General features: G+C 33.5%; 1 protein-coding gene across 5 annotated transcripts in view; it reads left to right on the plus strand.

The window, feature by feature from the left end:
* LOC138327778 (allene oxide synthase-lipoxygenase protein-like) overlaps positions 1-13968 on the plus strand; it is a 64140-nt gene extending 50172 nt beyond the window's left edge. For all 5 annotated transcript variants that reach the window (XM_069274150.1, XM_069274152.1, XM_069274153.1 and 2 more), the window contains exons 5-15: positions 4511-4646; positions 4881-4976; positions 5570-5666; positions 6734-6851; positions 7075-7167; positions 8145-8205; positions 8463-8567; positions 9062-9154; positions 9792-9965; positions 10709-10872; positions 11440-13968. In XM_069274150.1, the coding sequence (XP_069130251.1) occupies positions 4511-4646; positions 4881-4976; positions 5570-5666; positions 6734-6851; positions 7075-7167; positions 8145-8205; positions 8463-8567; positions 9062-9154; positions 9792-9965; positions 10709-10872; positions 11440-11554 (1252 nt within the window). In that variant the 3' untranslated portion in view covers positions 11555-13968. The remainder of the gene's footprint in view (positions 1-4510; positions 4647-4880; positions 4977-5569; positions 5667-6733; positions 6852-7074; positions 7168-8144; positions 8206-8462; positions 8568-9061; positions 9155-9791; positions 9966-10708; positions 10873-11439) is intronic.
* Positions 13969-17520: the final 3552 nt, after the last annotated feature.

A 17520-nucleotide genomic window follows, 5' to 3' on the forward strand; every position in this document is an offset into this window, starting at 1 on the left:
AACCATGCACACAAATAAACTTACACAAACGTCATCCTAATCATTATTGTTCTTCCCAGTAACCAACTACATCCCATATACTACCTGACATTCGCCATGCATGTAAACAGACATAAAACTGACAATCCCATAAAGAATGATATGCTTCTATTGATTTAAATTTGACTAGATTTGATGGATTCTCCTTTGAAACTATCATGAACAAAATGTACAACCCTAGTGTAATCAGACAATTCATCTGGCCCACGAAAAGTATTTTTTATTAATATGAAATTATGCGATGGCCACGTGTTCTTAATTGTATCATTTAAATGTAATGTGTCTACCAAACTTGATTAGTATTTGTATTTGTGTTGTCATACACTCCAGGATACACTTGAACCCCAAAATAACTCTAGTGGAGGAATATTTCCCATGATATCGGGATTTGACCTCGTATTGCTGCTATCTTCGTGACCCGAGAGTTGACAAACTACTCGAAGTTTCGCTTTGTCAAACAGTACCTTGTTTGTTTAATAAAAAGTTGTATTTGTCCTTCTCATTTGAGGGTTCTGTATTCCTAATGCGGTTTACATCCCACGTGGTAGCTTCCTGTTGTCTACATAATGTGTTCACGAATCGTTAAAGCTATTTAAATATTGCTTCTTCTTAAAAGATTTGTTGGCGTCTTTGCTACATGTATAGTATTTATATGTGATTACCAGAAATCATTCGAAAAGGGAGTACGTTTATATTTAATTTAAAACCTCCAGTATCAAAATTTCGCCTTGAAAAGCCCATAAACTTAACGTACTGTATAAATTTCGCGATTTCCTATTTGTTACGAATTCGCGGAGAAAAACATTCCCCGCTAAATAGAGTACAGTATTCTATATTTATTTATACTTTTCATATCATTATACAGTCTATGATATGTACAATATTCTGACATGTCGTAAACAACTCTTGTTCGAGTCTGATGTGAAACATTCGTAATCAACATCATACTAGCCGTCATAATTACATCCCCGAGTAACAAATTCATCTCTCTTACTTACATAAACAGATAAAAATAATTTTGATTTATTATCCACTAGTGAAAGCTGACATGATGTTCAGACTGTATCGCTTCAAGCTACTTCAACCGATTATCCATCAATCAATGTCATTGTCTTTATTCATATGTACATGCAGGAAACAATTCCAACAACGTTGATCACGACCGTATATCAATAGATTTCAAGTTTGTGCTGAATGCATGTATAGCCAGAAAGATAACGCGATACCGTTTTGTTTAAAACTTACAAATGGAAGAGTCAGCTGTTTGGACGTAACGTTTAAACATTAAACTGTGAAAGATGTCGGTCTGCGATTGTATTGGATTTATGTCTTAGTTTCATGTTGAGAACAACCAGAACTGCAGTACATACCCTGAATGTGTGTTTTGTTTATTTTACATGTTTACATTCCGTTACTTAAAGATCTGATACACCTGCTTTTCACTTTTATAAAACTTGTCTGATTCAATGGTAATACCATGCAGAAGCAAGTGATCAGTAATGAAAAAGTTTGCAATCGGGACGGGCATAAGTACTTGATTAGTATTCTTGTGAAGACTTTCGCTTGTTAAAAATAATGAACAGGAAGACTTCAACACAAACGTATCACAGATTTACTCGCGATTCTATAGGGATTGAGCATTTAGAGGAAATCATACTCTCTAACAAGATCATCGCAAAATAGGCAAAGAAACACTATGAATGATACAACACCATTAAAATGACACTCCATCCCTATGCCTGTATTCTGAGATACATGTAATATCAAATTATGATTTTGATGGATATCGATGAAAAGAGCAACCGGATTTCAAACACATACAAATCGTGATCAGTTGAACACTCGATCAGGTCCACAATGAAGAGAGACGAATATTTAACAAAATTATATCTCAATCATTTCTTGTGTTTCCTACATAAAGTATGGATTTGAGTTTCCTAGTTACATCGGACGCTATATGAAAGAGGTTAATGTGATGCATTTTGACTGCCTTATCGTATAGAACATTTATCATAAACAGTCATCTAAAATTTAGTACTAAATAACCTGTGCTTGGTGTATTTTTTCAGTAAATACATCACATGTATAAAAACAAACAAAATCAATCAGAACAAGAATTTAAGCTCTGGAGCTGTCTACCTATATTATAGATACACCATCATCACTTTGATCACAGCACCGTGCCAAGTTGGTAAAATATAATCAGATTGTTCTTGATTAGCTTCAGGCTAACTAACCACAAAAAGTCAGTGGGAATTCGCTATAAAAATACCTCACCCTAAATGTCTTAAGTGGAAACAGAAACGGGGTTAATGCGCAAAAATGTAGAAGTACGCTCAGCCATGAAATTTAACCAGACAGAAACAGGGTAATATATTAACTATTTTCTGGGATATTGAGAATATGGTGATTATATAGACCGTCCGGATTATTAAAACTCACAGCAGTTGGCGCAGTATGTAGTTCATCATGATGAATTGTATGAGTTGAGCCACATTTTTTGCTTGGATATATTGGTCGTTATTTTAGCATAGAATGTAAACGAAAATAGTACACCTTATTCATTGTGGTATATAACACCTGTTATATGAACGCTTCTACAGCTGTTTATGAAGCAGATACACTAAGCTTCTAATTATAGTTCAAAATGACCCATATTTTGACATATGTTCTATCAAAACTGGTTTAGAATGATTTACGTTCGGTGTTCACAATTGTACCTGGTACAGATTGCTACAGACAACCGTTTTAACCTAAGCACTAAATGGTCGGTTTTGTAATCTGTTATTCGATTTTCGAAATTGATGTTTAGGAATTAATCTATTCCATTACAAGTTAATTGTCAAAAAGATTTGCAATGTCCCTTAATAGTATTTTCTTATGTTTTGCCAAAATGTCGTGTTTTTCATTAGTTTTCCTTCATACTTAACACATTGATTATATACATTTACAATTAACTCGGCACCTCTGTGTATTCATTATTTAAATTATCACATCAAAACCAGTCAACCACTTAGGTTAAAAGTTATACGACTAATGTCACCACACAATTTACACAAAATAGGGGATTCAGTCGCAGACGACTGACACAAATATAAGAGGGGTTGTCTTATGACCATAATGTTATGGTACAATGTACTCCTTTCGCATATTGTGACAGTCCCCTATAAATTCAGTAACTTACTAGATATTTAGCGGTTAGATGTTAGAGATCACTTTGAAAAGGGGTTGTTACAGTGGGCTGACCATACCATTGGCCTGATCATTATTGAAATTAGCAATAAATTGCTACTCTGTTGAATTTCCGTGATGGTCCGCATTATCACTCATATTGGATACGTTATGATTTTCTTTGAATCCTTATAAATTACATTAATTTTGCATTGTCTTTAAGTGAATTAACGTGCTAATGCAATTTGAATTACGTCCAGAGCTTAGCTCCTAATACAAAAATGACCTTTTGTAACATTAAGGAAATTATGTGTGATGAAAAATTTAAAATGTTTCTCATGAATTTATAGTAGGACGTTCATGAGGTCACGTTAGCATTATTGTTGATATAAATGGTGTTCGTATCCCTCGAGTTTCACGTTTTGTTGGGCTGCTGAATTCCTCATCATCGTCGTTGTATCGTGATGTGTCAGCATAAAATATGTATAAATTTCCAATTAGGGTAATGACGCTTTTATTACATCACATGTTCCCTAATACTAACTTATGTATACTATAAAACAATCATTTTCACGAATGCAATATTTCGCCTCTTCGTTACTTCGCGAATTCACAAACTCGCCCTCAAGACTTATTACCTACACATCTGTATATGCATTTTTTTATTGTAACGTTTGAATTCACATTCGAGCTCTGTCGAAATCACGTGAAAATATGTCGGTCGGTCTCGACAATAATCTGATTAATCATTACACTAATTGCAGTTTTCTCTTTTTGAACAGATATTGGGAAAAAACACACACGTAAAAAACCTATTTCCCATATGATTTTTTTCTTCAGTTTAAGAAAAATGTTGTTTTTTTTTTAAAGATTTTCAAAGCATACATGAAATAACGTCAATACATATTCACACAAATCTAACATGTTTTAAAATTTCTAAGGGTCTTTCAACGCTATTTTTAAGAACACATATATACTTAAAAGAAATAAGGAAAAGAGAGGAAGCAGTGAAGTAGGAGTTAGGAGTTAAAGGAGGAGGAGGGAGGGAATCGAATAGTTTGGAGATAGCTTTGCCATAAACAGTATCATTATCAATATTGAAAATTGACCAAACCTTAATGCAGAGCTATGCGAATATCTTGTAGGTGTGAAAAAAATACTTTATTAGTTTAGGATAGTGTTACTCAAATATGACAAAGTATTATACATGTACATTATATTACAAATAACAGTGATGTAAGACAAGCCATATGAACTTTATACACAATCCACTAATTAAGCCTCATATCCTTTATTTCAGTCTTGCAGTCACAGAAGACATGCTTCGGCCATTCCTGGAGGGATGGACCTTGAAACAGGTGTTTGACACTAACCGACTCTTTATGGTGGACTACAAGATCCTGGAGGGCCTGCCATGTAAAAATGAAAATTTCGTGGTATGTTTACATAGGATTTGTAAAGTACTAAATGCTTTATCAACTTGTTGTTGCTCCGTTGATTGACAAATTCATTTTGATGAGATAAGCTTATTCTGTGAAGTATTTTTTTTATTAAAAACGTTAATAAAGAGATACACAGTTAATATGAATATGAAGGAAAATCCTAATAAGCTTGAGGAGATGATCAATATAATTAAAAAGATAATGCAATTCTCTCTTTTTGTTCAACAGGTGTGTGCCCCCATCGCATTGTTCTTCCTGAACGGCGAACAACATTTGGTTCCCATAGCAATACAACTGAAACAGAAACCTGCCAAGGACAACCCTGTAAGTGTGTGGTGAACTTATAACACGATTGTAAAATTAAACATGAGTATATGCATATGCGTACATTCCGAATGAACCATTCCAGATACATGTACAGAGTTTTGGAATATCTCAGAATTACACTGCCCTGCAAAAGTCTTTTTTACACATGCATATTTGCAAATATATACATAAAGTACGGAAATATGTAAACTTTGTTATTACAGGCATCAGTATATATTGATCAACTTATTTCCCTTCTCTAACTCATTAATTGAATTTTCGAGAGTTTTCTTGGAAATAAATTGTCAGCAAATTCTAACATATGTAACAGAACTTTTAGAGGGTAGTGTATTTCAAATGCCATATATCTCAGTACTCTGAAGAAAGAAAATGTTTGATAAAAGAACGAATGTCAAAATTGCATGGTTTCCATTTTAAGCACTTCCTGCAGTGATCATCGCTGATACTATTTTTGAAATTTTGTAGATGTAAACACACGATGTCTGGTTTTTTTTTTGTTACGATGATATAAGCATATTCTTAACAGTAATGGGTTGTGGCATAATGAACAAAGTACGTGTATTACCTCATACTATTGTGTTTATTTTTAGGTGTTTATTCCAACCGATCCGACGTGGACATGGATGATGGCCAAAATGTGGTTCAACAATGCGGACGCTTCTTATCATCAGTCACTTACACATTTAGGTATGTGGGTGGAAGGGGGTATAGTCGAGGGTAGAGGTGGGGTGATGGGGGTAAGTCGTGGTTATGATAGGGAAAGAGGGACTAATAGTGGGTATTATAAGTTGGTTGCTTAGTTGGGCTTAACGTCCTATCAACAACTAGGGTCAATTTAACTCCCTCCTCTGTCAGCAATTGGTTGAATTTGTCCATAATTTGGTATGCTATGGTGTTTTAGCGGGCTTCTCCAGCTACACAGGGAATGAGAAAGGGAAACATTGGGGATCGAAGGGAGGGGTACTATAGAAGGCTATTAGGATGGAATGCATAGTTTAAGTTTTACAGGGGACAGAAAGATCTACTTCAAAGAAAGGAATGGTCTATTAGGGCGATACTATGACAGACGGCAACTAGGAGTATAGGTAGAAAGAGAAGACTATATATATATATATAACCCAGGGGAGACGGGTCCTAAATGAGAAAACTATCAGGGGATGACAGTTAGGAAGTACTTCTAGGGTTATAGGGGTGAGAGAGGGGTGATAACTTTAAACAAAGATCTTACAAGGAAGATGAAGAAAATGGTTTAATACTTAAGGTTTTAGTGTAAAAAGCCAGTACCAAGTTAGTGAAAAGGGTTTTGCTTTAGAGGAGAAACCTATTCTGGATGAGCAAGTACATTTTTTTTAAATGGATAAAGTGCTACTAGAGATATATTGAGGATGATAGAGCGTTTGGCAAGGGGGAAAAGGCTAACCAAATATATTACATAATGTAACAGGATTAATTATCTTGCATAGCAGGTAGGCAAGTTTAGAAAGGAATTATAGCTAATTATTGCTATGATCGCGAAATTTTGATTCACGAAATATGAGAAATGGTTGAGTAATTCATATGCTTAAAATTAGATTGCAAAAATTTAAAACCGCTAAAATTAAATTTCATCATTTTTAGTTCAAATCACAAAAACTTTGACCCACGGAATAAAACAGCTATGCAGTATTTCAATAATGTTATAGGTTATTTGAAAATAGTTGAACATTTCACGGTTTAGAACACATACTGGTAAAGATGATGTTTTATTTTTGTAGGGTTCACCCATTTGTTGATGGAGGGAGTAGTCGTTGTCACACACAGAAATATCTCACAGTCACATCCTCTCTTCAAACTCCTGGCTCCTCATTACCTGTACCTTATCGCCATTAATACGTAAGTATGCTCCCTAAAGATTCACATTACACTAAAATCGTTATCACTCTACAATAAGTTACATACAGAAAGTAGGGTCATAACCATTGAATGGTCTTTAGAACAGAAACAAACATATCATACATTATGTAATCGTACATTGTATAATTGTATTTTGTATCGTTGCATATTATGTATTATTTTGGGTATTGTTGTACATTGTTGTACATTGTTGTACATTTAGGCGAGGTCTGGAGTTACTAGTCTCAGAAGGAGGCTGGGTGGATAAGACCATGAACATCGGTATCAAAGGCATGTTTGAGCTCATCAGGCGTGGGTACGTAATAACAAATAAATATACACCTCATCACGTGCAACGAAGTTAGAGGGTTGGGTAGACTGTATAGAGACCGCAGAACCAAATGATTTCCCATAAACGACAATGGGAACATTTGCCACTGTCCAGGTAAGATGGAGTTTTCAAGTCTGGTCACCCGTCACCATCGTGTTAAACTTTTATGTATAGGGTGACCTCTTTGTTAAATTCCGTGCCAAAAAATTAACAGATGTTTTCATAAAATTCCAATATTGATTACATTCCCCTGTCAGAAACAGAATAAACAGAATTTTAAAATTTTTTACATCTCTACATCTACATTCAATGTATTGCTCTATCCACACATTAAACATTTGAAACTGATGCGCCATTAATACTCAATCAGCAGGCTCCGAAACATTCACCTCTCTATGAAATCTTGTGCCCACAAGGAGTTTTCCTGAAATCTATTATTGGTTTGATTCTGCGGTCCCTAATATTATTAATGTTATCCGCATGTCTGTCTGTATTATGACGATCTACTGACTACTCCTCATAAACTACTGGAACAGGAATTTCGATACATATACCTCTACTTTTTCAGAGTTATGTCCCTTTGCTACAAAACAATTTAAATGCTAACCATCCTAAACTACTATTTGGGGATTTTATGGAAAGTCTGCGGCATTATTTCTTATACAGTGCGTATTTAGATTTGAACTGTGGACGTTGGGCTCAGTCATAAGTTGAACTCCTGGACGACAGTTCTACTTTGCATTTAAATAATAATATCCCGATATTGTAACATTAAATGGGTATTGAAAATTTACCCCATCCCGATAATTATAGTCAGTTGACTTACCTGTTATGTATCCAGTGTAGGGTAACCTGCTCAAAAGCAAAAAAAGGTTTAATGTTGTATGTATGTTTGCATATATAATATAAGGTATTAAGCATGTTTTGAGATGGAACATTATAAATTCTGTTATTTTTTATAGCATCAACGTATGGAGAATGGACCAGCATGGAACGTTACCAGAGGATCTGAAGGCTAGAGGGGTAAGCTATTGTTGCTGAACCAGATACGTGTTGTTCAGACATGCAATGATGTTTTACATCCTAATACAATATATCCTTTATATCTTGCTGAGAGATATTGAATATCATGAAATAATTGAAAATATGTTTGTACTCATTTTCACCTTTTGTTTGCTTCTTTAATACATGGTACTTATTGAAATCGTCATTTTATACACATATACGCATGGCTCAAACTTTTGTTTGTTTAAATATTTGGATTTTGTATCCCTTTTCAGATGTCTAACCCCAAGGTGTTGCCGAATTACCATTTCCGTAGCGATGCTCTTCCTTTGTATTGGGCAATTAACAACTATGTCAAAAAATACGTGAAACTCTATTATGGGTAGGTCATTTTTATACATATTTGTAATTAAAATACGTGAAACTCTATTATGGTAGTTCATTTTATACATATTTGTAAATAAAATACGTGACATTATGTAGTCATCTATTATGGTAGGTCATTTTATACATATTTGTAAATAAAATACGTGAAACTCTATTATGGTAGGTCATTTTATACATATTTGTAAATAAAATACGTGAAACTCTATTATGGTAGGTCATTTTATACATATTTGTAATTAAAATACGTGAAACTCTATTATGGTAGGTCATTTTATACATATTTGTAAATAAAATACGTGAAACTCTATTATGGTAGGTCATTTTATACATATTTGTGAATAAAATACGTGAAACTCTATTATGAAATGTCATTTTACACATTTAGTGTATTAAGTTTAAATCCGTCTATAGTGAAATGTCTATTTCAAATTTTCTATAAACGATGGTGTAATTCATGATATATTGTAATTTCATTTTCTGTTTCATAGACACACCTGACAAGATCACTGGGGACTGGGAGATACAGAACTGGGCCAAAGAACTCGTGAAACCTCGAGAGGAGGGTGGTTGTGGATTATTGGTGAGTAAATTGTACAGCACATTATAAAGTGATTTTATGATATGTTATATCATATCATTCTACTCTTCCAAACAAATGTAGACGGCCAATACAGGCAAAAACGTTGAATGAGATAATTGAAATACCATTAATATGAATGATTTTGATATCTATTGTATTGTGATCTCACAGTGTAGTTTTAATATTCATGTATTACCTGTCCGGTATAGTTTTGATTGATTTTGTGTATTGCAATTATATAGTTTTTTGCCTCATTAATCGATTATCGGTTTCTGATAAAACTTACACGGTGGCACAAAATCTGTGTTACTTTAGTTTTACATTTATATGTTACCTGAATGGTTAGCACCTATCTGTGTTACCTGTTTGTTGTGCACCAACATGTGTTACCTGTATGCTTTACACCTGTCTGTGTTACCTGTATGATTAACACCTGTATGACCTTTCAGGGTGTACCAGGTAACGATAAGTTCTATGATTTACACCTGCCTGTGTTACCTGTATGATTTACACCTGTATGACGTTTCAGTGTGTACCAGGTAACAGTTAGATGTATGATTTACACCTGTCTGTGTTACCTGTATGATTTACACCTATCTGTGTTACCTGTATGATTTACACCTGTATGACATTTCAGGGTGTACCAGGTAACGGTACGATAGAGAGCCAGGAACAGCTGATAATTATTCTGACCAGTATCATCTACACGTGCAGTGTGGCCCACGCCGCTACCAACTTTCCTCAGTATGACGAGTACGCTTTCCCTCCAAACTACCCCGCCTCACTCTCAGGCAAACCGCCCACAGACAAGGTAACGTATATATCCGTACCATTATTAGTATAACACTGATGAATCAGAGCTTAAAATTATTTTAATTCCGGGAGACTTTTTACATTGCATTCTACAGAAGATCATATTTACAAAAACATTCAAAAGCTCGAAAATGTTTTGTTTGTTTCATTGTATTCAGAGTGTCGGTTTAATGTCGGTAAATAAAATAAAGATTAAAAAGAGTCTTCTGATAACAACATAATACTTTAAATGTACTCACATATATATTGAGACAACCTTTTTTGCACAAAGATGATTCTGGAATAAATAAGTCAATGTTGAATTCGATTTATTACCAAACTGAGTGTATAAACGATAAAAAATACATTCAGTGTAATCATTATCTAACGCAGCATTTCTGGCTCGAAAAACACTACAATGAAAATATATACGTGTTATATACATAGTTGAATCTTGTATGTATTGAATAGAACATATCTTAAAGTACTTTGTTTATACAGAGAGAGTCAAATCTGCCTTAGCGACCACCTTTGTACAAAACCCATTTAATAGACCACTTGCTAAAATGGTCAACTTCAACACAATTTGATCCGTGTATAAAGTTATAACCTTTAATTATAATGAACATTTTTCTTTGTCCGTTGGGTGGTCTTTAATGACAAGTTTGACTTATATGTTTTCCAACGAAAGTTTCGATACAATATTTACCACAATTTTTTCTGTCATTAATATGTTTTTAATGAGTATATTTATCATTTTAGACGCCGTTAGATGAGAAGGATATTCTGAAAGCCCTGCCAGACAAACCAACAACACTAGATGTGATGGTGGTAACCAAGATCCTCAGTGATAAGGGAACAAAGAGTCTTGGTGACTTTGAGGTCCAATACATATTTGATCCACCAGCAAGGAAAATTGTCCAAGAGTATGTTTCTTTTACAACTAACATCTGATAGTAATGGTTGATACAAAGACGTCTTATTGTTTTGTACTAGTGGCAACCTTTAAATTAATATTCATAGACAAATTATATTCATTAATATCAGAAAATAATATGATAAAGTCAACTTAAAATCATGAATCTTTCGATCAAAGGGTAAATGCATAATTTGTAAAAAGAAACAATTCATGATCGCCTGAGGCATTGCATCGTAAATTCATATTCAAGTTTAGTGTAATAAACAGCGTGAAACGTTGCATTTTGGTTATTAAACGAATACGTTGTTAAGTAAGTTTTACAATGGAATATTTCGAAGATTTAATTTAATGTTAAAGCAAGAGAATTCGTTTCGTGGAAGTGTTTCATTGTTTTGCAGTCTATGCAATTAAATCCACGTTCAATCATTCTATCATCAAATGCACAACAGCACATTTTGACATATGAAGATTAGATATAAGATGCACAGCGCGATCATTCTCGGACCGCGAACTGTTTGAAATCTAACTTCGGGAAAATGTACACATTTAGAGCATTAACAATGTTTTCTTACAGATTCCGTGATGAATTGGCAGAAATCAGTAAACAAGTCAAAGAGAAAAACAAGACTAGAAATCCGCCGTATGAATGGCTAGACCCAGACGTAGTGCCCAACTCCATCAGTATCTGAACAGATACCTCTAGCCAAGGGCAGATAACAAGGTGATGAAAACCGAGGATGAAGCTATAATCAAACACTGTATCAAAACCAAACAAGTACATAACTGATATTACTATCGTAAAGCTTTTTAAGTTTTGCATGAACATTACGGACCAAGCTTACATCATCTTTGCAATTGTGGTAGCATATTGTCACTTGAGATGCATTTATTGTAATCCAAAACTCTTGTATACAGAGCTTGTTTTCAATTTCATCATTTGTAATTTGTCAAGGTGGAAAGTGACGTTACGATTTTAGTTGAGTATAATAGACAAAATGGAAGTTTAAGGTAAACTGTACACAGTGTATCAAAACTGAAGTAAGTTTGTCAAGGAGAACTACCTTGATGGACCAGGTGGAAATGGCGATGTCATGTGAAACGTCAGTTCAAAAGTCATGATAGACCAATTGGAACATCATAGGTGACAATATCACGAGCAATGTCCAGTACGAGCAAGATTGGTAGGACACAATGAGCAAGACGATATTACTCCATTGTATAAGAATGATCATATGGAATGAGTGTGATAATAATAGCGAATGTGACGTATAATGAGCTATTAAAACGTTCTGTTTTGGTCAGGGAAATTCGATATAAGGAAAGTGATAAAAGTCATATTTTGAACCAGGTAGCAGTAAAAAGTGTTATGTTTCCGAAATGTTTGATGAGGCAGATAGTGTCATGTTATGAGTCACGTGCTATAGCATATGAGGGACCATGAAGATACACATGTAGTAAAGATTATAAATTGTTTTTGTCATGTGATGGATTATATTGCTATAGACACATGAGTGATTCTAAATGGAAGATTTATCTGATGTTAAGTTTGTGTGTTGAAATTTATATGCATACCATTATGTATGAATTTGTACAATTTCGAAGCTTGCCTATTGAATATTGTCTAACAAAAAATGTGCAAGAAACTCAAGCTTGTTTTTGAGATTCAAAAAGACATTTGAATCATAGCAATACTTTAATTTTATTAATTATAATAAGTATCTTATAAGCCATCACTCTTTGTTCGTTCCACAACACTACATATCACAGTTGTTTTATAGTTTTATCTCATCATGTCTGTATTTATAGATATGTCTTGTTATGTATCCTTATTTAGTACGTTTTCACTATTTCATATCAATTATTTTCATGTACGTGGTCCGTTTGAAGCATCGTGAACAATATTCAGCTTTCCGTCAAAATCCATTCTGACGTAATAGAGTTACTTCCCTTCAGTACTGACAGATTTAAAACGAAGTGAAGTAAATTTGATAGATCAAAATGTCGAAATGCCACTTTCCAATATTTCCATATTTAAGAACCTTATATTAACAGCATTTTTGAAGTATCATAATTATATGATTTATATTAAGCTCGAGATACTAATTTAGTCACTCAATCACCTCTTTTTTGCTCCATAGTCTGTTGGGGAAAGTATTATCTTTAAGTAGACACGGAGAATTAAAAGTGTGACATTTTTATTGGCATTTGGAAATACGTTGGAACGCTGATTTATCTCATTCAGTTATGACTTCCTATTTATTGAACAATCTATTAAACCAATCAAAACTTCCGTAACACTAAACAATGTCTTTTGTGATTGGCTAAGTCAATATTTAAGACGGAGATCGTTTCATGGTCTGATGGTTAGATATATTTTGAAAAAAAATGTCTGCAGTACATTTTGTCCTAGGTGCTTACAGGGTTTCAACATCATATTTCTTCGTTCATTTGAAGAAACTCTTATGTGTACTTTGTATATTATGATATTGATTTACATAGTTAAATATGTTGACTTGTATAAAAAAAACTCACTTGTATAAAATAACTCCAACTCTTATTCTATGATGAATATTATTACATTGCAAGGTACTATAGAAACGCCGGGTCGAATTATCATATAATTTTATTGATTCTGCTTGTTGATAATTGTACCTCCTATTCAATCCCTTTGTAGATCTGTTTTAATAGAAATATTTGTGTACATGTACATAATTGCCATTTAGTTATAATATCAAATGATTATGGCAAAAATATTAAGTTTAATCAAATCAAAAACATAAGTATACCTTTTCTATTTTTTCTACACTATATCTATATACCTTACTGTTTTGTTAGCGTTTGGAGTTGTTACGTTTATGAGAGCTATATATTCGACGCTGGAAGATTTATTTCTATGGCAGAATTTCTTAAAAGAATGACATTTACATTTTGTCGTTGAAATTATTTGCATAATATATGCTGTGTATTGTTTAATTTTCTTTAGTATCTATGAAATATGTGTTCATTTTTGTAGACATGTCTTTTTCTTCAGAATGTAATTCAAATGTTCTTGTGAAATGTAATTTTTGCAGTTTCGATTCTAAATAAATCATAGCCAAACATATCTGCTGTGTTGTCTTGTAAGCTTTCTTGGATTTAAACTTTTCTTGATATACAATGGAACTAACTCAATACGAATATGGACAACTAGACAACATGGCTTAATAGGAAACGACAGCGACGATTTTTAAACCGACTTCGCTTTGCCTACATATTTGTCCTAGTACATTTGTAGCTAACCAAACCGATTAACCATGTGCTTAACATGAACACAGTTAACACGAATTTGTTTAAAAGGTCGACCTTCCTGTAACCGAGTTCCTCTGTATGTACTAGTAATGTATAGTGTGCTTAACTTGAAAAGTATTTGCTGACTATTGTTCGATTCCCAGATCCTTCCAAACTGAAGTTGTGTCAAATACAAGAAAAATATTGATATTGTGTGGACTATATAAAAACATACTTACCGACGGTTTCGGCGGTTCAAAGACAAAGCTTCATATTTACTTTACGTTCGATGAAGACGCACCATTTATGTAAGCAAGTTTACAGTCTCCCTGACCACCATTCCCTTTGCTCATAAGAAACCTGACATAAGAAAATAAACAGGAGGTTCCTTATATTATGTTACGCTTTCAAAATGAAAAAAACCTAAGGATTTCAGATGTAAAAAGCCTTCATTTAGATATTTCATTACATAGCATAAGGTAACATCAACCACGAATTTCAGTAATCACAGAATTTAGTTAAAACGACGCTAACCTTGATATTTGAACACCTTATGAGTATTATTATAACGATACATGGTTTGGTTTGAACAATAGTTTATTCAATCCAATAACGATACAGTACAATATACATGTCAAAAGGTTTGGATACAGAAGCAAGCACAATGTCCGTCTCCATATATATATAACTTATCAGCAATAGGACAGTACTGATTTCTAAGAATTTTTCAGTGCTAATTATACAGTGCTTTGATAGGGAAAGGGAAGGATGCAGGGATTGGGTAGAGAAAATAGTGTTTATTTTTCAACCATACAAAACCAGAAATTTGTTGATAAATCGGCCATAGTTTGATCATTAGTTATACTTGGTTTATATAATCAGGTAATATTGATATGAAATGGGAAATACAATAACCTTAAAGCTTGCATGTTGATATACTGTTTAGCAATGCTACATCAAACCAAAATATGTCGTCTGCTTTCTTAATATTTTCTGCAAAAAGTTATATGATTTTGAACATATTATAAATGGGACAGGTAGTTTGTTATACATTGTGTGTATTAAGGATATGACATGCAAAAAGATCGGTCCAATGAAAACCATACTTCTAATGAAAAGATCTGGAAATATGCCTTTCAATACAAAGGCGAAACAGAATAATTGATTAACAAAAATAACTGAAAGGCTTCTCAATGTGTCATAGTTTAATTAGACTTTTGCCCTCTTTATATCAAGGTACATATAAAACAAAGATACTATTGTAAACCGTGGTCTACAACGATACATATATGTTTATCTACAGTTACAAAGCATTTACAATAGCAATAAACAATACATGTTATATTTAACAAGTTTACTCACACAGTGGTATACATTGTAGTTCTGGAGTTAGAAAGATAGAGAGCGATTCGCGAGCGCCACGTGACCGCGTCCGCACACATCGGTGACGTCATCAGATCTGCGGTTCACAAATGCAACACTACCTTAAATGCTTTGTCACAAGACCATATGATTTGACATAACACATTACATGTTGCAAATTTACATCAGGCGATATTCCATCCCTAAAACAATAGTAACTGTACTTAATTTATCAGAATAAGGGATTGATCATATTGCTGACGTCGATAATGAGGGGGGAGTACAATCAGGATATAGTGAGAAAGGATTTTATCCTGTTTAATTGGGCGTTTTCTTATCGTATATTTTTTTAAATATGGTATATGTCATTTGCAATGTCTACATTAATTTGCATTTAAGTACATTTTCGTGTTCATTAGCGTGTTGATAATAATGGACCGTGTTTTATTCTTCTTATCAGATAGACAATGCAACATACTTACTTTTAACATTGTATAATTACTCTAAATATAAGCACACTGAAATAATGTTATTTTGTGGTACACAAGAGGGCTACTCAATCATACACCCTACTGTCTATGGAATTCCATTGGCGTTTCCGATGATTGATGTGTGTTGGGTTTAGTTTTAGTAATTTCAATGAAATGCCAGTTATTTGTTAGGTAGGTAAGTCAAGTATTACCTACCCTTCAGGTTTAAATGGAGCGAGACGAATATGCTACGACCCACGACTTACCTATAGTGCATATATATAATAAGCGTCACAGTACCTGTGTATCGACCGATTCATGTCATAACCCAACAGGCGGCGTCCCTTTGATGCAGTGAATTAAAACATCAAAGTCATATTCGGAACAGTAAGACATTTCAGATCTGAGTTAAACGGTGAGTATATATATGTTTTTTTTTATATTTAATAAAGAGGTAAGATAGAGTAGCCTCCCTTGTTAAGTGGGGCACAATCTTGTTAGATTGAAAGGTTGAATACTGTTTTACTGAGGATTCTAAATAAATCCGTTTAGAGAAGATAGAGACAAATGACAAGTGTGTGCGAGAACTAAATGCCTGTTTATAAAACACGTCAATCATTTATTGGAATTTGCATTTACGCAGACAAAGTATTTTTATTGCTTTTATGCAAAAACATACATTTCAAGGGTAATGAATGTCAACCATATCCATATCGTGATGTTTTTTTGTGATACTATGACTACACATGTGGTTATGGTTTTGTGAGATGAGCGCCGGATAACCTCACGTATTCGTGTCACTTTATTTAGCTTACAAACAACAAAACATATCGTCTGTTCTGACGTATGGTAAACATGATCATATAGCAATTATAAATATTAAGACTTTATCTAAAAATCGAAGTAGGAAAATAATGAATAATTTGGCTGATTTGCAAAATTCACGATTTCCTAATCATCGCAGATTATTTAATCCTGTTTTCAAGAGGGTTAAGATATTGCTCAAAGCTTGATAACATATTCATTATCCCCCATTTTAGTTCAAATATTAATTGAAAATTTTTTTAGTCTACTGGGCATAATTTTAACTTGTTATCTACTGGATGAGATTATCATATGAAACTATTACAGCGCAATTTCATCCAATTAATCGAGCGTAATATTCGACAGAGAGTAATTATTAGTTGTATAGTATAGATCAATTTTGAAAAATAAAAAATTTTACATGTATCATATATGGTCAGAGTTTTCAAATGTATGTTTTTATTGATTATTAAGGACGAAACAAATGACAAGCTATCTCCTGTTTCCCTTTTCGATTTAACAAAAGCTGGTATCTTGTCGCTTTAGAATGTCCTGTAATGTAAACTAAACCTTTGTCGATGGGCCATGAACGGGGAATTGTTTGTCTATTGTAAATATGAAACCATGGTAAGGCCAGTGTAAGTATATCGACTATGACATTATATCATGTATTATATGACGGTATTATTCCACATCCACTCACTAATAACACACGAAGATGAAACGTATCATTTATCATTAAATTTAATCCT

The sequence above is a fragment of the Argopecten irradians genome, chromosome 7, assembly GCF_041381155.1.
Source record: "Argopecten irradians isolate NY chromosome 7, Ai_NY, whole genome shotgun sequence".
Lineage (NCBI taxonomy): Eukaryota > Metazoa > Mollusca > Bivalvia > Pectinida > Pectinidae > Argopecten > Argopecten irradians.